The following is a 19,399-nucleotide window of genomic DNA, read 5'->3' on the forward strand; positions in this document are numbered from 1 at the left end:
CCCAATCTACACAGCAATGGAATTTCTGTCTTAAAAACACACACACAAGACTGCAATACAAACAACAACAACACACACCCTAAAATGCAAGAATGCATAAAACCTAAAAGTCTCCGCATCGTATCTGGTACGTAACTCCTAAACGCCACATTTGAGTATCAGTTTCAAAACCAGTGAAATGTAGCTAATAGACATTCATTCACAAATATGCATCAAGTAAAATTATGAAATTCAAATTATTTATCCAAGAGATAATTGGATTGTAGAGCAGTTTGCCACTGGTATTTTAAATGTACTGCTTCATACACAGTGTTAGATTAAAAGCTGAAATACTGACTCATGCCATTGCTGCAATAATTAACTGTCCAGTAGGGGGAATACAATATACATATCAAATCTAAAAAAGGAAAAGCAATGTATTTTAATAAAATGGAAAAGGAAAAAAGACTTAAAAATGGGGACAAGAATGAATTTCACCTGACTTATTTCTTTAGCACTACACGGGAAAGTTATTTGAGGTTCCTGTAAAAAGAAGTGTGTTTTAGTAAGCTTTCATCTATATCCCCTACCCCATAATACCTGCTTAAGGACAGTTTACACAGTTCTTTTCTTCTGACACATGAACAGTTATATCTTCAGCCATACCCTGATGTGCCAGAGTTATGATATGAACATGATTATCGCTAGGGTCAGGCTTTACTCTGGAACAACCTTCTGAATGCCTTGGCTTGAATGCAGACAAAGAAAATGTTTGTTTGAGCAGTAGAGGCACCTGTCCTGGGCTTTGGATTTGTCCATCTCAGTTGCAGGATCAGGATGAGAACACTGTGAAGTCTGGACCCTGCATGTTAGCTTAAACAAATTAAGCTTAAATATTTTGGTTGCATTGCGTGGAAAGAATCTGGGGGAACAAGATGTGATCTTGCAGCTTGCTCCTGACCTCCACACAGTAATTAAAAGGATCAGTAGCATTACATCTACAGAGAGAGGCATTTGCCATTGAAAGAAAAGATCACCAGTTCTTGCATAGCCATTAAAATTCTCTTTATTACAATAATTTGTCCATTTTAATAAACACAATTTGAAATCTCAGGTACACAGAGCAATTAAAACTTGTGATGCTTCCTAAATAACTTAAATTCTAATACATTCTAAATGTTTACAAGCCAATGATTAAACAAGATTGTGTGAACTCAATAAATAGTAACATCTGGTCCAGTTCAAGTATGTACCAACGAACACAGACTTAACAGAGACAGAAAAACCCTGAAAGCCTGATACTAAACTAGTGTGCAGGCCAGTAGCATAGTTGTCAAGTTTTTTTTTGGGGGGGGGTGCAATTCTTAGATTCTTTGGTTTTAGAATGAAAAATAATAATAATAATACATGGGATACTTAACACCCATTGCAGTAGTAAGTAAAGACAAATAAGAAATTATTACTAGTTCTAAATACTTTAAAAAAATTATCTGAGATATTTTGCAACACTTTATAAATAAGAAAGCTTTTTACATAGTAGTAATAAATAGTCTGCATTGTGCTATACATACAACTTAATGTGTACAAATGACATTTGTGAAGAATTCAGTCAGGTATGAAAGTAGCATTTCTTAAGTTTCAGATTTTTGGTGCAAAAATTCCAAGCCAAGGTGGCCCATTGTTGCAAGAGAAGAGCCTCCCACCTCCACAGCTATGTGTGGTTATCTCCCAGCAGGATATGCATCCTTCATTGGGAACTGCCCATGTCAGCATTTTTACTGATGGCAAAATAAAGATCTCCATGTTCCCTCCACAGATTAATTATGTCTTTCCTGGAACAGTGCAAGAGTATTCATGTTTCTAAAAGCCAGTCGTAAACATTTATTTCTTTTATTGCTGGTTTTCATTTTTCTATTTTAAGAGACTTAAAACTCTCTTATCCACGTTTGAAATTTTTATGCTGAAAGGTGGAATAAAATGTTTTAAAGAGGATGGATGCAAAGTTCAGTACACCTGATACGTGGGATTAGATGTGTGCTTGAAAGCCATGTCTGCCCCTGCCTCTTACTTACATTGCCTAGCCGAAGGTCAGGACCTCAAAGGCTCTAAAGTTTATGAATCTGAAATGTGCTGTTTGACCTCATCTCTGATGGTAATAAATGGAATGTTTCTGCCATTTAATGAAATGGAACCTAGCCTAGTGACAGCACACACTTACAAGATAACAAAGAAAGTTAACTGAAGATGTTGGTTCCATTTCCTCCCACAAAAAAATATTATAATATGAAACAGGTAATGTAATATTTTTATTGGGAGATCTTGGCAACTGGGCGATTTTTGGGTGTTAATTTACACATAGATAAGAAAATTCTTAAAGGTGCCAATAGCAAGAAAATATAATATGGTAAGCTTTATAAAGGCAGTGAATGATGAGAAGATACATTCACATATATTTTTCTTATAATTTCTCCAATTTTCTTTAAAAAAAGGAAATGCAACAAATACACCTGCTCTGATTTTAGATATGGCTCAGCAACTCAAATGGTACCTGGTGCATTTTTAAAAAGATCATCCTGCGATTAATGCTACTAACAGTTTTACAGAATCTATGCATTTTACCACTCCAAGCCTTACTAAAACAAAAACAAAAAAGTAAAGCAGTTTACTTTAGTGGAACTCTGGGTGATATAAACACACATATTGCTGAAACACAACTATAATAATACTATACTGGGCACCTATATCATCAACATAGAAATTAATGGAAGTGAAATTCAAAGTCTGCTCAGAGCTTTAGCTGATCAATCATTAAAAACATTTTAATTAATTTAGATGGTGTGTCTGATCAACTGGGCAAATGCAGGATATTTTTTCTTTAACTATATATCTGCCTTTCTTCCATTATGCAACTCAAAGCATACCAGATGCTCCTCAATCATTTCCCCATGCAGGCACAGACAACACCCAACCTGCTTAGTTTCAACAAGGCTGCTGCATCTTGTGTTTTCAACCATGCTCTGGGACCAAACCTTCCCACCATCATGTGCCACCACCTCCCTCCTGCATCCCTCATTGCACATTCTAAGATGGTGCAACAAGTATATTCATCATCTGAGACAAAGGAAGATGTCCCTACTTTAGGACTTCTTTTATTCATGTGCAAATTTATGCAGACTTAATACACTTATACTGTAGGTCGACTAAGGTTTCTTAAATTGGGCGATGGCTCTGAGTGAAACAAAATTAAGTGCCTGGTTGATTTCTAAAATTAGGAAGAATAAAACCTTAAGGAAAGAAGAGAAGAGATAAGTAATCCTACCAGAGGCAAAACGTGGAACATATTTAGTCTTCTGAAATGTTGTCAAGGCACTGAAGGGGGAAAGGGCTTCACTGCTTCTGCCCCCCCCCCAATGTAGATTGTAAGCCCTTTGAATATATGAACTGTGAGTATTTCATACAAGACATGGATATTGTCATCATCTGATTGAACCCATGTTATCAGCAGTAACACAACAATAACTTATAGATGTACTTACAAGACCCGTAGTTCACTGCTGGACTAGGTGATGTAAATAAAAGTATTTTAACCAAGGATTTTTCAGGTTATTTCTTCCTCACTCCCAGAATATTTTCACTAAACGATTTACCTGAACCAACACTGAGAGAATCCCTGAGAATTCTAGTTTAAAGAGAGCTGTTGTGCCTATTACAGGCTGAGAAAGTGGAGCTTTACTGCTATCAGATATGTCACTTTGCTTCACCGTATTTCAGACATTGTTTTTAAATGGTGCTGTCAGTGTAGATGCATAGAACAAGCTTCTCATTATGCTTGCCTTTCAACAGTGCAAACAAAAGGTGCATAAGCAGGATCAGCAGAAAACCATTAGTGTTCACCTCATAGCTTTTTCTCCTCAAAGTGAGGGACAATCCCATTATCATCTTGTGGCAAATTGCTTTCTTTCTCATTCATCTTCAGATTCTCTTCTGCAAGCTGGGATAGGTACTTCTGTGGTGAATGAAATAATGAAAATATAGGTAATTTGATTTTCAACTATATAACTTCATGCCTTCAAGCCACTGCCACAAATGCTTATGTCACTCTATAGGGCTGAAGATGTCTTGAGGGATAGGCTCAGCTAGTAGAGCATGGGACTCTTAATCTCAGAGTCATGGGTTTGAGCCCCATGCTTGGTGAAAGATTCCTGCATTGCAGGGGGTTGGACTAGATGATCCTCGTGGTCCCTTCCAACTCTACAGTTCTATGATTCTACTGCTCACATAACTCCTAAAATGGAGGAAATACCAATATGATATCTAGGCCCCAAAACAGAAGTCAGCATAACCAGGCATTTACCAAGGCTCACATGCCACCAAAGGACCCCACAGCTGAACGAAAGATCATTATTTTACACCACATCTTATTACTGTTGATCTGCTTGCAACCTCACCTCACCTCCTGCCCAACAGGAAGAAAAAACTACCTATTTTGCCACCCAAAGGAACAGGTGGACAGGAACTAGCTAGGGGTGAGAAGTACTGCCACAGCAGTGGCTGTGAGCTTGTAGGAACAGCTGTCCTCTTTTTCCTCATAACTAGGTTGCTTTGTCATCTTGCCCCTCTGAGCAGTGCAAGGAGGGGGAGCCACATCATTAGTATTTAGCCAAACGTTAATTCACTATTGGTTTGTTCTGTAACAATAGCTCTGTTCAGAGCTTGATTTGAACAAGGTCTAAACTTGGGAACATGTGAAGTATTAAAGCAAAGTACTTCTGAATATGTGTAGCGAGCCTTCTCCCATCAAACTGAGTAATAATCCCATGAATATACTGCCCACATTATTTGCAGTACCAGGAAAGGAAGTGAAACACACCAGTCAATATGACATTTATAAAGTTCATAATGTCCAGCCATTCTAGTGCTCAGCCATGAAGGAGAGTAGGATAGCCCATGTAAGAGTTGCTTCACACAACATACATATACACAGCATGTTTTAGATATATATTTGAGATGGAATTGTGTACACACAAATATGTTTTCCCACCACACATATCATTCATATAGAAATGCCAGGGAACTGGGATTGATGTGGCTTCATGCTGCCCTGTACACCTAATAGTCAATGCAGGGTTGTTATATAATGGCAGTGAGACCGTTTAGAAACTGCATCTAGAATCAGGCCAGTTTATCTATTGCATTTGATATTAATGGGAGGTGGTGGCTCTCCTATTAATTCCCTTACCCCTCCCCACTTTATGGCCCTACTTTTGTAGCAGGAAGGGTGCTTCACATCATTTCTGATCAGCCCCCAACTCCTACATGCCAAACTGCAACAGCAACAATGAACCACGCAAGACGTCACTTCTCTTCTGCTACTCAATGACATCACAGCCCTACACAGGGCAGTGCTCTTAGTATAGACCAGCTGTGCACCTAAGGAGAAGCTGGATTCAGTATAAATGCACACAAGGGATGTGGTGAAGCTGACAACTGTCTAAGTGCTTCTTCTCCTGACTCGCTGCCAAGGAAATGCCAGTTACTTCACGCTCTTAAAAAGAGATTCATCTGTTGCTTAGGTTCACTAAAACCATTAATGTATATAGACTTTTAATGAGCAAATGCATATTTTTCCAGCTATTTAAAACTGCTTTGGTCTTGGATTAGTGGCTGCCCTAAAGGGAGAAAAAGAATCCCGAAGGCAAGCCTTTCACCTGTTGCCATCTCCCCTTTCACTTAGACTTGTGCGTGACTTGCTACCGTGCTCTACACAGCATTCTGTATTAACTTGCAGCATGCACTTCATTTTCTAGAGAAAGGCCAAGGCTGTGTGACAGTTAATCTTCTCGTGATGTGTAACAATTTGATGCGCAATGACTTTTGATATGTGCAGCAAGGGAATTGAACCAAAGCTCTTTAGCTTCTAGTTGGTTTTGACAACTTGCGAGATTTAACAGAAGGCCTGAACTGTAATCACACAAAATACAGAGATCTGAAATGGCCAGAATTTATGATGAAAACAGCAATGGAAGTTATTGAAAGTCAGAGAGAGAGCTGTAGGCAAACACATATCCAAATAGAAAAGGCTTATTTATCTGAAACAGAAGTATGCAACATGTGGTTATAGTAAATCTTCAGCTCTTGTTATCTATAGGTTGTTGTTCTGTACCAGAAAATCCAGTGACATACTTCTTTATTCACTTCATTTGACATGTAAGATATATTTCTAAACCGCCCTGTGATCTTTGGATGAAGAGCAGTATATAAATTTAATATAGATAAATACATTTTGAAAGAAGAAAGCAAAGAGAGAAAAGGTGGACTTCAGAAAGTGAACTGGGTGTGATTGCATTAAGACCTATGCTTTTTTAGTTATTAGAGATATAGGAGGGTTTGTTAGTAGATCAACAGAATTCTACATTCCTGAACTTGCTTGCAGATTGGAAGATAACTATTAATTGGATTATGCAATTCTCTAGATTTTGTGCTGCAGTTAGAGGAAATTAATCAAAATACATTGAAATGCATTGAAAAATGTGTACTTCACAGGCAGAGAGTGTACAAAATGTGTACAATTTACATGTAGGCTTAGAATGTTCACAGAATGAACTTAGACTCATACACTGATCTCTCCTCACTGCTGTCTTATACTCAACAGCTAACAATCAATATCCCATTATTTGTACATGATGTACAGCACACATACTCATATACTCCCTGCTGAAAATGACTGCACTGCCTATAGATGTTCAACCAGGCACCCACCAAGCTGAGGATGTTCCAAAACACCTAGGTAACAGGTAGGAAGGAAGCCAGACACCCTGCATCATTCTTCTTCCCAGAGCATAGATGCCATGGCTTTAGCCACCCTTAGGAGGTGCTTTACTATAAACAATTTCTAAGCTTTGCCATAGATGCTATAACGCCTAAGGCTCTAGAAAAAGAAGCTTGAAGGGTTGGTCCTAGAGGGAAAGACTGATCCATCCCCCTAATCTGTGTCATTTTTTTGCCATAGTTGAATACTGCCCATAGACTATAAAATGCTACAATAAATAAACTGTAGAACTGAAAAATGGGTTGAAAATAATCTAACTTGGATTCACAAATAGACAGTGTTAAGTGCTTCACATCACAAGGGTGGTAAACATGCAGTAGTGAGGAAGGTATGCAGCCCCAAAATTTGTTTATGCATGCCATTACATTTCAGATACTAATTTGCATGAATAAATCAGTTGTTACCTGAAGATTTTTGTAGTGAACAGTACTTCTGCAATGACGAGTCTTTGCTGTCTCCTCATTTGTATAGAAAAGTCCACAGAGTTTGCAGTAAAAGCCAGTTCTGGGCACAACAAATTCCATGCCTATAAAACAATATTGACTTGCAATTATTACCGGAGGTGGGGTGGGGTGGGAATCAGATAGCCTTATAAAGAAAATTCCTTTCCATGGGGAGAAAAATGGTTGAACTTATTTTGGCATCACCTGAATATATTAAAGTATAGTGCTTTCACTGCTCAGATATTTATAATTTCTCTATCAAAAATAATATAGAGTAATGTAGCATAGGAGGCTGCCCTATATTGAGTCAGACCATGGGTCCATTGTTTCTCACTAGGTGGTCTTAGCTAAGTCACTTTTTCTTACCCTCTCTCCCACCTGACTGTGCCATGTGCCAGCCCTTCCTGTAACCTAGGAAATTGTGCTTGTCCTATTAGTCAGCCTTCAAGTCTGACCTGGTTGTTGATAAGGAGGCTGATCTAGTCTGTATTACTGAGTTCTGGGTGGGTGAACAGAGGGAGTTGGTCTCACCCAGCTGTACCCACATGTTGGAGCACCAGGGCAGACTTGAAGGCTGGGGAGGGGGAGTTGCTGTAGTCTATAGAAATTCTCTCTCTCCAGGCTCTCTGTCCAGTGGGGGCCTTTTAAATTCTCTCTCTCTCTCTCTCTCTCTCTCTCTCTCTCTCTCTCTGTGTGTGTGTGTGTTGTTTTTGTTTGTTATTATGGTATATATTTTTGTGTCTTTATATTGTAAACAGCTCTGAGATCTTCAGATGAAGGGTGGTATAGAATGAATGAATGAATGAATGAATGAATGAATGAATTGCAGACCTTGTGCTGCCAGAATGGTTGAAGATAGTTTAAATGGATCAGGTGAAAGGTCTGATATACATTCAAGAGGTGAAGATAAACTGTCATGAATTATTAAATGGATTTTACCTTCAGTAAAATATTAAAAATGATGCTTATTGTAAGTATCTGTCTTTAGAGATGTACTTTTCTTGTCTGATAACAATGAGACTGATATTTATGTTAAGTTTATCTTTTATACTTGTCAGGGTATATATATTTTTGCAGGGTATTGTATACGCATTAATAATAAATAGAAGTTTTAAAATATTGACCTACCTTGCAGGCTTCTTGTTAACAATTATATAACATAATTTACAAGAAGGGCTTTGAACAAGTTACTGACTAAATAGAGGCTCACCCCCTGTATTTGGCATCTCTGTCCCAGTTTCAATGCTATTCAGTGCCTCTGGAGAAAATCAAAAGGTTGACTTGACTCTGTCTATTTTTAATTTATTCTTTCCCCTTATGTCCCCAACCTGACTAAACACCGCTATTAATATATTGCCTAATGCCAACTGAGTGAGAGCAACAGAAACTTCTCTTTTCATAAGCTCTTTTAAATAACTCTTTTAAATAATCTGAAACAGATACCATTGTTTTCTTGCAAAACAAATGTACTGTAAAGAGTTAAATGTGTATCGCTTGTAATGAGACATACCTAGCGGAATGCTGAGCTCCGTAAACACATCTTCTTGTTCCCATGATGGTGAAAAGTAAGATCTTTTGGATTCTACCTCTGGGAAGTCAGTAGTTTTCATTTCCTGATACCTACAATTTGCTTTGAAAGCGAAAGCATACTGAGTAAAATCAGTTCCGTGCAACATTTATAACCTGAACACAACATATTTTCTAGATCAATCCAGGGTTGCTTCTACACTAAATATTCCCCCACCCCCCAAAATCAAGTTTTAAAGAGAATTCAGATGACATGGTTGACATACATTGCATTCCAGTGTTTTTTGAGAGGTACAATGTATATACATATCCTCTCTTGCTTCAAACCTCAATAAGGAATAGCTATAATTTTTAGGTGAACAGATGGCAACTCTAGGCTTTAGAAGTTGGCAAGCTATATGAGGTTTGAAGATCTGTCAGAAGGACTCCTACAATCTGAGCCTCAGTTATTGAGAAGAGAAACATGATAGTTTGCCAAAAGTAACAGGTTGTTTTGTGCTGTGCCTGTATGGGACATATTTGAATTCAAATTGTCACAAAGATCAGCTAAATAAAGATATTTGAAGTTAGCTGTGTATTGAGGCTATAAAACATCTGAACCACAACCCCATTGTGGTTCCAGCTGAATACCAGCTACAGCCATGGCCTTTGACTAGAACAATAAATTCTGAACTATTAACATAAATCATGAACAAAGAAACATATGGGTAACAAAAACAAATCAGGAAAAATAAATTATTATGCTCTGGCATGAAAAAAGAATGAAATGTGGCAATCCCAAAAGCCATTTCATGCCAAATTAATCTTTTAAAGATATCTAAGGAATATTTTTTTATCAACCAGACATAAATAATTTAGTTGTTGACCTGGTCTTCTCATTAACAATTCTAAGTAATTTAAGCTGGGTGCTCCAAAGGTTCAGCTCAACTTGTATGAACCCAGAAGTGACCATAATAACGGATGTCTCTTCCAGAACACTTGCTTGATACATATCTAATTTCCTTGACACCATCTGAATAAGAACCTTAATTTTGACAGTCCTGTTCTTCAACTGAGTTTCTTCCTAGGAAAATCACAACGCTTTGAACAATGTTTACTCTTAATGACAAAATAACTAAAAACACTGAACAGGAAAAGGACAACAAAACTTATCTAGCAAAGGGAGAGAAGGAAAAATATACTAGTTACCCGGTGCCTTTTGATGTTCCTGACTTCCACAGCTTGTTTCCTCCTGGGAGTTTTTTACCAGCATTTCCATAGCTTTTCTACTCTCACTTTCTAATGATTCCATCACTTTGTCATCACCTACGAGTGTGTCATTCGGCTGGAAGAGCTCTTCATTTGGAGGATCAGAAGATACACACTGCTCTTCCATCCTTAAATGAATGTTAGTGCTTTCTTTTATTTTTCTTTGCTTAACATGGTAATCAGAATCCCTCAGAGGTCTGTCTTCTTGCAATTCATCTGGCTTCTGCTCAGTGTCCAGATTTAGATGTGGTGCTTTATCAGCTGCATTATCACCTTCAGAGCCAGGGAGATCCCCTGCGTTTTCCTCTTCTGACCCTAAGCTTGATTCCATTGCATTTGATTTGTCTTCACTTCCACTTAATAAGCTGTTCTCATTCTTCACCTGTAATCCAGCAGCTAAAGAACTCACCAAAGGACATTCTTGGTCTTTCTGACCTACTGTTACTATTTCTTCAAGTTCAGTTATATCCGGTTCCATTATAAGGTCGTCTTCTCCCACCTCATCTACAGTTACTAGCTCTTCCATATTAGTTGGATACCAGGTCTCAGCTTCCATCTCACTTCCGCTCTCCCAGTCCTGTAACAAAGATGTACATCCTATTGTGAATATGTCAATAAAGAGGATATTATTGGAGGTCCAGTTCAGATGCAACAACACACCATGGTTCATTATTTTAATAATGAGTCACAGCAAGTCACAGGCTAACATGTTCCCTCTCTCCCCTATTATTATTATTATTATTATTATTATTATTATTATGCACATGTGGAGATTGAAAACGTCTGCTTCCCCCTTTATAAAAATACTGTTTTTATTTATTTTCATGGTACAGAAGATAAATTTTGAGAAAACAATTGTTATAACAGTAAAAAACAAGTAACTTATCCTGATAAAATTATGGACTTTTATGTGTTAAGGTTTCATTTGATTGCTCTAAGAGATCATACCACATTTTCCCATGAGTGCTAGCTGGATTCCTGCCACAGTCTGAACAATCTATAAACTCTTTTTCTATTTTGTCCAATGATATATATATATATTGTATATCTGTATATATCTTAAATCCATATAATCAATCTAAATAAGGAATATATCTAGATCCTTTTGTATTCGGATTTGTAGACCAAGATGGTTACCATATACAGGTCCTGCACATTCCACTAATACTAAGGCCCAGGTATTTTTCTCTCTTGGCACCAGCAGTTGTTTTTAATCCAATTTCTCTACTCTATTATAACCTCCTCCAGATTCCTGTGCATAACTTTTGGCTCAGTCAATTTTATAGCCTGCCACTCCTGGTATATCACAACCATGAGGAACCGCAGAGAGGCTGTTCCCTTAGGCCAAGTGGGGATCTGCCCCATTATCTACAGTCTGCCCCACCTGTTTGCTTATTTACAACCAGTCCAGGGGATGCACTGTGTGTTACCTTCTCTTTAGTGTCTCAGTGTTGCCCTTGTAGATGAAGATGGTCTGGAGAGTGGCCACATGAGAAAAGGCCTTTTCTGTGATGGCTCCCCATTTGTGGAATGCTCTCTCTAGGGAGACTCTCCTGGCATCTTCATTACATATCTTTAGGCACCAGGTCAAAACATTCTTCTTTATCTGGGCCTTTGGCTGATTAATCCATCTATGGCCTTTAAAATATGTTGGGGGGTATTGGTTTTGTTTGTTTGTTTTGTTATTATGTTATATATTTTTATATATGGTTATTATGTTATAAACCACTCTGAACTTATGTGGAAGGGTGGTATATAAATTTAATAAATAACAACAAAGGGATTCAAAGTAGAATTAGTTGGCTCTGCCCCTCACTGGTTCCAGCTCTGCCCCTCATTGGCTTTGCCTACTCTCAGCCTCCCTGCTTTCCGCCCTACCAGTCCTAATGTGCATCAGCCAGCATTGAAGAATCTATATGGTTTTCACTAGCACCCTTTCCCCCCTATCATTTATGATAAAACAGCCTGGCAGAAATGCTAGGAATTTTTAGATGGATGATGAATCAAACTTGAAATAATAATAACAACAACAACAACAACAACAACAATAACAACAACAACAACAATAACAACAACAACAACAACAACTTATTATTTATACCCCGCCCATCTGGCTGGGCCTCCCCAGCCACTCTGGGTGGCTTCCATAGAAACCAAAAATACAGTAAAATATCACACGTTAAAAACTTCCCTGAACAGGGCTGCCTTAAGATGTCTTCTGAATGTCAGGTAGTTGTTTATCGCTTTGACATCTGCTGGAAGGGCGTTCCACAGGGCAGGCGCCACTACCGAGAAGGCCCTCTGCCTGGTTCCCTGTAGCTTTGCTTCTCGCAATGAGGGAACCGCCAGAAGGCCCTCAGCGCTGGACCTCAGCATCCGGGCAGAATGATGGGGGTGGAGACGCTCCTTCAGGTATAATGGACCGAGGCCGTTTAGGGCTTTAAAGGTCAGCACCAACACTTTGAATTGTGCTCGGAAACATACTGGGAGCCAATGTAGGTCTTTCAAGACCGGTGTTATATGGTCTCGGCAGCCACCCCCAGTCACCAGTCTAGCTGCCGCATTCTGGATTAGTTGTAGTTTCCGAGTCACCTTCAAAGGTAGCCCCACGTAGAGTGCATTGCAGTAGTCCAAGTATCAAGATTTTGATACCAGCCAGAGGAACGTTTTGCCTAACAACTTTTGCTTCTGTTCAAAAGGTTGCATATGGCACACATCAGCTGTTAGAATCCTTATGTGTGCCCAATACAGTGTGCCTATGGCTCTGCTGTTGTAGTCCCATTTGAACTTTTGACCTTACTATTTTTCATTGTTGTGACAATTTTTGTCATATGCCCTGGGAGGAGCAATTGTAAAGAGTTGGGGGAAGGAAACTTCCAAAATATAAAAGCTAAGCCTATTTGTTTCCCTCCTGTTTGCTCTATTAAACTTATCCTTCTAGTGTCCTAGAAAGGCGCGGAGGGCAGATACTCTTGGGAGATCAGTTTCCTGCTGCTATAGATACTGCTAGCTTTCACATCTGATGATCAGCTCATGACCCTAAAGATATGATGCTGGAAAACATCCAAGTACATTGGCCTATGTTTCTTCAGAGCTGGACTGAGGGACTAGCTTTTCACATATGTATCGTTTCAATAAGTTCTCACTCTAACTTTATTTAATTTGCTCCTTCTCAAAGTGACAAGTTGGCCTAATGCTTGGATTTAATTTTTAAAACTCTGTAGCTTTTCAAAGATGCCACATTTTTGAAAGCCAGTGCCAAGTATTCAAAGCAATCTACGTATGTAGAGAACAACTAAAAAAAGAGTCTGAGGATCTGTCCAAAGAAGCAAAGGTCATGATGACATAATTTGTAAAGCCTTTGGGTGAAATCCAGTAGTGTCCTTCTACAAGCAGAATACACACCATTGGAGCAATGGATCTTCACCCCTGCAGCATCCCACATACTCCCATAAAATGATGCAGAGGTTTGGGGTACTTTCTGGAGCAGATTTGGATGTGGGGAGTTATGGGAGGAAGAGATGAAAGGGAAGTCCTCACACAACAATGAGTGTCATCCCCACACCCAAATACTTTTGGAAGTGCCCTTCCAGACCGAATTCAAAGTGCTGCTTATTACCCTTAAAATCTTAAACAGCTTGGGTTCTCTGTGCATTAACTTATTTTCAGTAAAAGTTAGAATCTGCTCCCCAGATTGTAATTGCATTTCTGGATTTTAGGGGGCACACACAAACTTAACTATTTACAAAAAATAATTAATCAAATAAATCTGGTGGCTGTTTTTTTAAATTAATATAACCATACTGGCTATTGCTATTATTAATAGACCACCCTTCCTCATGATGGAGCCCAGGGCAGTCATCAGCATAATAAAAAGCACAACAATTGTACACAATAATTTAAAACATTTAAAAACAGCATGATTAAAATTATAACTTTACACAGCAGCAAAGTAATACAAGACCCATACAAAACATATGTACCTGGATGAACAAAAACATTTTCAGCTAAAATCTGAAATTTGACAGTATTAGATATGATCACACTTGCCTAGTGGGGGGAAATATCCTACTGTTGAGGTGCTGCCACTGTGAAGATCCTATTTTAAAGCAACACACCACAGGCCATGCTCATGAATATGTTGCCTTCCTGAAGATTTGTGCCTTCATTGTGCTATGTGTTTCTATCTGATTTTAGTGTTGTTTGTATTTTTCATGTTTTTGATTATATATTGAATATCTGGCAGCCAAGTGACTCAAGAAATTTTCAAGCAAACGAATTTTACATCAGATATCAAGGCCCATGAACGTATAAATCTCACCTTTTCTTTTCTTGAGTTTTCCATAGGATCTTCTGCTTCTTTCATCTGCTTATTTGCGGGAAAGGGTATCTCCATATTAGAATATATTTTTTTAACCTAAGACAGAGATTGTCTATGGGTGAAGACAGATGTAATATAAAAAGTGAACTTACATTGCATCCCTTATTCATGATGTGAGCCCTCTTCCTCCCACCTTCAAAATTTGATGGATGGATGTACATACCAGAAAATCAAATGCTGATTTAGTGGAGGCCACATCCACACTTCCACTTGTCCCATGCCTAGAAAGCACGGGTCTTGGTAATATTCTGTTTGACTCACACTTTCTAGGCATGGGTCCGAGCAATTTTCCCCTTGTCCTATTGCTTTCCCAGGGAAAATCTGCTCTTGAGTTCTAAATAAGAACAAACGGGAATGTGAAGAAAACCCAATTGTCACTTGCTCCAACTGAGCAAGCAGTTTTCCCTGGGGGAAAGCAGTGGAACAAGAGGAAGTGTGGATAAGCTCTTAGTATTGCCCTTTCTCCCAGGTTATCAGATGGGTTACCTGGTTTTTGTTTTGCAAGTGCATCTATCAATCCATTCATTGTGTTATTTGAACACAAATTATAAACTACTCTGGGTGTTTGACAGCAGGAAGATTTATTGATAAAATGATGAGATGCCACTCAACCAGTGCTGGACACAGCCAGATTTTTCTGCAAGCCTGAAGAACCCGTTTTTTCAGAGCTAGACCCCTGGAGAAGATTACTACATTTGGATTTAACACAGTGCTTCCAAATTCAACTTGCTTGCTGCTCTAAAACTGTTTTGTCTGTCTTCACCTATCACTGGTTGATGGTCATAAATTTTAAAAAGCATTATCTTTTAAAGGCAGTCATACGTAAAAAACACTTCCTCGTTCCCCTATGCAGAAATGCTTACTTTGGAACTATCAACTTCTGAATTTGAAAGAGTGGCCAGGATTCAAACAATCCCCAAACCCACTCATTGAGCTTAAGCCAGAAGCTACCATGTTGCATAGCAAGAAATGTTGAAACTGAGGAGAATTTGAAAAGTGGTCTGTGATGCGGCATAGGAATTAATTTTTTAAAATTTTTATTTTTACTGCACTCTGCAAGCCTCCACACCTCTTTGTGAACTTAAGCTGATCTTTGGTTCCCAGCTACAAAGAGCAAAATAATAATGCTGAATACTAGAGTTATCAGAAGATCCAGACAATAAGTTACTAAAGTCCATTCACTGTAAAATTGTGCTGTAGGAATGCACGTTCTTAACTTGTACAAATTAAAGTAAGGATTTGCTATTTTAAAATGTCACAAAATCAGTGAATTACCTTCCACATTATGACAGTTATGAAATAAAAATGAATAGTGATCCAGTTCTCAGGACAGTAATTATAATGGGAAATATCTTAAAAGTAATTTGATTATAATTAACAGTAAGTCACTTCTCAGCATAAGTAATGATACACTGGGCAGGGATATACAGCTGTACTGAACATTGCAGTAAATAGCTTTATGCAAATTTTATCAAATGTGACTGCCGTTCCATAGTGATAATCTGCACCAGGAATTCTAAATTAAACTGTTGCAATATGTTTCTTGGGTATCTTTTTCTATTCTATTCCATTGGAAACTTTAGCTTGTATGTCCTTACTTAACAACAACATTTGCTCCTAATTTCAAATCCCTTAATTAACAAATAAATAACACACAAATTCTTAAATAGTCAGTTCCGTTGAGGTTGTTCACTGGCAGAATGACTAAGTGGTGACATATAATCAACACAACAGATACACACACACACACAAATTAATATCATATCATATCATATCATAATATAATATAATAATATACACTAGCTGGTGATGCCTGCAACATGGGGGGGGGGGAATTATTTAATCTGATTTGTAGAAATAAGCAAGGAGAGACAGTGTTGATGGGAGTCTAATTTACATCTGTGCATGTTCATTCTGTAAATTCACACCAAGTTATTTTATAGAAGAGGTACTTTTAATTAGTGTGTCTCATAAAATTTTCCAATAGTAACTTAAATCACTTATTACCTCATTTTCAGTTCCTGCCCCTGTCTTCACATTAACTCTTTCAGCCTCATCAGGTACTTCTTCCTCTGACTTTTTATCAGAATCCTTGAATTTTTCCTTATCACTTTGCTTTTGCTTGATACTGTCAGGGACCTTGCTGGGTTTCTGTTCTAATTTTTCTTCTCTTGTTGGATCTTCACAGTGAGAATGCTTGTGTTCTTTCAATCTTGCTTCTTCCTTCCTTTTACACTTTGGAGCTGTATCCTGTGTTTGTTTTGAATACTTATCGGATTTTTGCTTTGTTGGTTTCCTATAATAGTCTTCTTCTCTGTTCTTATATCCAGGCAAACCATGAATCCCCTTTGCACTTGGTGACACCCCTCTTAAATATTTTTCTCTGTAGCTTCTGGTTCCTTCAGAACGTTCTTCTGAGTCTAGTTTATCCAAATGGCGCACATAATGTTTTCTCTCATGCACCCATGTGTCAGTTCTATCTCTTTTCTCTTCCCCATTCTCTCTCCAGGGCATTGATTCTCTTTCTTCCTCCCTTCGGGAATATGAAGACTGATCCCATTGCTCTCTCCCATTTCCCCAGTCTGTCCAGTTTGTGCTCAGCGGACTATGTGGGGAACTGCAGGAAGTAAAGCTTGGAGTGTGTGATCTCGGGGAAAGAGAACGGCTTATAGGGCTGCGAGACCGAGGCCTTTCAGGTCCATATCTATAACACAAAGAAAAAGAAGGATGCTACTTATTATTCTTATAGTTGTTTTATAATAGTTTTATAATATTTTATACCACTTTTCAATCACAAGACAGAAACACCAAAGCAGTTCATACCATCGTAAAACATTACACTATCCAGTAACAATCTTAAGGACATTAAGATTTGTTCACATAACCAAACAATCTGATGATTTTGAACTGAAAGCATATCCAGCCATCTACATATATTAGCTCTAGAGAATGACTAAAATACCTTAACTACAAGTACCTTAACTACAAGTAAAAAGATAATTTATGAGTTCATCTACTAGTTTTTTGTCTTAACTACAGACAACAATAAACAGGAAATAATAGAAAGTGGATTAATATTTTATTTAAAACTGGTATTTCACAGTGTCTGTGCATTTGGCATTTTCTTCTTGAAAATTTCAGAAACACGTTGTAGTTTGTGCTCAGCAGATTTTACTGAGAATGTCAGTATTTCAGCATGCATTTTCTTAACACAGCGGTACCTCAGGTTACAAACGCTTCAAGTAACAAACTCAGCTAACCCAGAAGTAGTACCTCGGATTGCGAACTTTGCCCCAGGGTAAGAATGGAAATCATGCGCCAGTGGTGCAGTGGCAGCAGGAGGCCCCATCAGTAAAAGTACGCCTCAGGTTAAGAACAGTTTCAGGTTAAGAACGGACCTCCAGAATGAATTAAGTTCGTAACCCGAGGTACCGCTGTATAGCAAACAATTTTTAACTTTTCAAAAAAACACATTTCAAATCAAAAAAGTAAAAGCTGTTGTTCCTAGCTGTAGACTAGCAGAAATGTATCCTGTCTGCCTATTTTTGTATTATCCAAAAGCATCTCTGTTCTATAAAGCAATCTCAGCGTCTTTCTGCCATCAACTGTTAACATTGTGTAATACCTGTCTGTCTCCCGCAACATGTCCCGCTCCCTCTGAGAATGGATGTCTTGGATTATTGCTGCCACATTCTTACCTGGTTTCTAAGCCAAATATAAACATACAGATTAATAATCGTAAATAAGCTTCACACTTCAAGCTATTTAAAGAGAAGCACTGGTATGAATATTTTCAATTATTTTATTATGCTTTGCAAAATGCTATGACTTAGTTTCTTACTGTTGAATAAGAGAAAACTAATCAACTAAAAACAACTATTCAATTGGCAAGAAACCATTTGGTTAAAGAAGTTCCTAAGGACAGTACAAGATGGTGGTGAAGGCAGCAGCATAATACCTGACATTGCATCAATCATGTTGCTGCTGCAGACCAGAAGGCAGAGGAGAAGGAGCGAAGAGGGCACAGTGCATTTGCAGTACACCAACCTTGCTCCTCCTGGTAAGCAGGAATGATACGGCTGCAGGTCAAGTTAGTCTGCTGCCCCACTATAGCCTCCATTGCTGGCTAGTGGCTTTACATTTCCACTCAAACTGCAGGGAATTTACAGCTATTAAGAGCCCTAATAGACACATTATTCAGACAATATTTATATGGTATAGTATCTCATCCTGTGGTTAGTTCTGCACAGGGCTTTTTTCTATAGAAAGAGGTGCCAGAACTTGAACTTGTTGACCTTTTATTAGGGTTTATTAGGGAAGCACCCACCCCAAGTTGTTTACCTGAGTGCTGTGCCGACCCCGATTTGTCTGTTCGCTGGAACAGACACATGGAGCCTACAGAACTGAAGCAGCCATGCAGCTGAAGCTACCATTCCACATTACAAGTACCAAACTGATCATCTTCACTTGGCATTTATTCTTACCCACCCAACATTCCATTCAGCTCACACTCACTCCTTTCACAGCAGGCTCATACTGAGCACATGTGGGCGACATACTTATGAGAGCCCACTGACTAACACTGGCTACAAAAATGCCTTTTTAATAAAAACTACAAACATGTCACACAACTCATCAGCATTGGCACAAGCTACACCTTTCCGTTGATATATTGTTTACAGAAAAGCCCCATAGATAAAGTTTTGCTGAAATCTTCTCTACACTGGAGTTTATTACCAAGAGTGGTTAACTATCAATCCCAATTCCCAGGGAACACAGGGTCTGTGAGGGGAATAGGGGTCTTCTAACAACTCTCAGCACTCTTAACAATCTACTGTTCCCAAGGATTCTTTGCAGGAAACCATGACTGTTTAAAATACTATGATAGCTCTTTAAATGTATAGACAGTGCAGATGGGGTCTATGAGAGAAAATCAGGGGTCTTATTTGTCCAATACTTTAGTCATACTCAGTCTAAGCAGAAAAGGCAGGC

The 19,399-nt window shown here is 38.4% G+C and overlaps 1 protein-coding gene across 12 annotated transcripts in view; it reads right to left on the bottom strand.

The window, feature by feature from the left end:
- Positions 1 to 1,022: 1,022 nt before the first annotated feature.
- RBM20 (RNA binding motif protein 20) overlaps positions 1,023 to 19,399 on the bottom strand; it is a 113,287-nt gene continuing 94,910 nt past the window's right edge. For 7 of the 12 annotated variants that reach the window (XM_083741201.1, XM_083741192.1, XM_083741202.1 and 4 more), the window contains 7 exons: positions 18,033 to 18,112; positions 16,415 to 17,111; positions 14,348 to 14,443; positions 9,967 to 10,603; positions 8,762 to 8,881; positions 7,213 to 7,334; positions 1,023 to 3,985 (listed from right to left, as the gene is read on the bottom strand). In XM_083741201.1, the coding sequence (XP_083597327.1) occupies positions 3,875 to 3,985; positions 7,213 to 7,334; positions 8,762 to 8,881; positions 9,967 to 10,603; positions 14,348 to 14,443; positions 16,415 to 17,111; positions 18,033 to 18,112 (1,863 nt within the window). In that variant the 3' untranslated portion in view covers positions 1,023 to 3,874. The remainder of the gene's footprint in view (positions 3,986 to 7,212; positions 7,335 to 8,761; positions 8,882 to 9,966; positions 10,604 to 14,347; positions 14,444 to 16,414; positions 17,112 to 18,032; positions 18,113 to 19,399) is intronic. The other 5 variants (XM_083741203.1, XM_083741196.1, XM_083741197.1 and 2 more) reach the window with 3 other exon arrangements.

Source organism: Podarcis gaigeae (assembly GCF_964106915.1).
Source record: "Podarcis gaigeae genome assembly, chromosome: 5".
In the NCBI taxonomy this organism is placed as follows: domain Eukaryota; kingdom Metazoa; phylum Chordata; class Lepidosauria; order Squamata; family Lacertidae; genus Podarcis; species Podarcis gaigeae.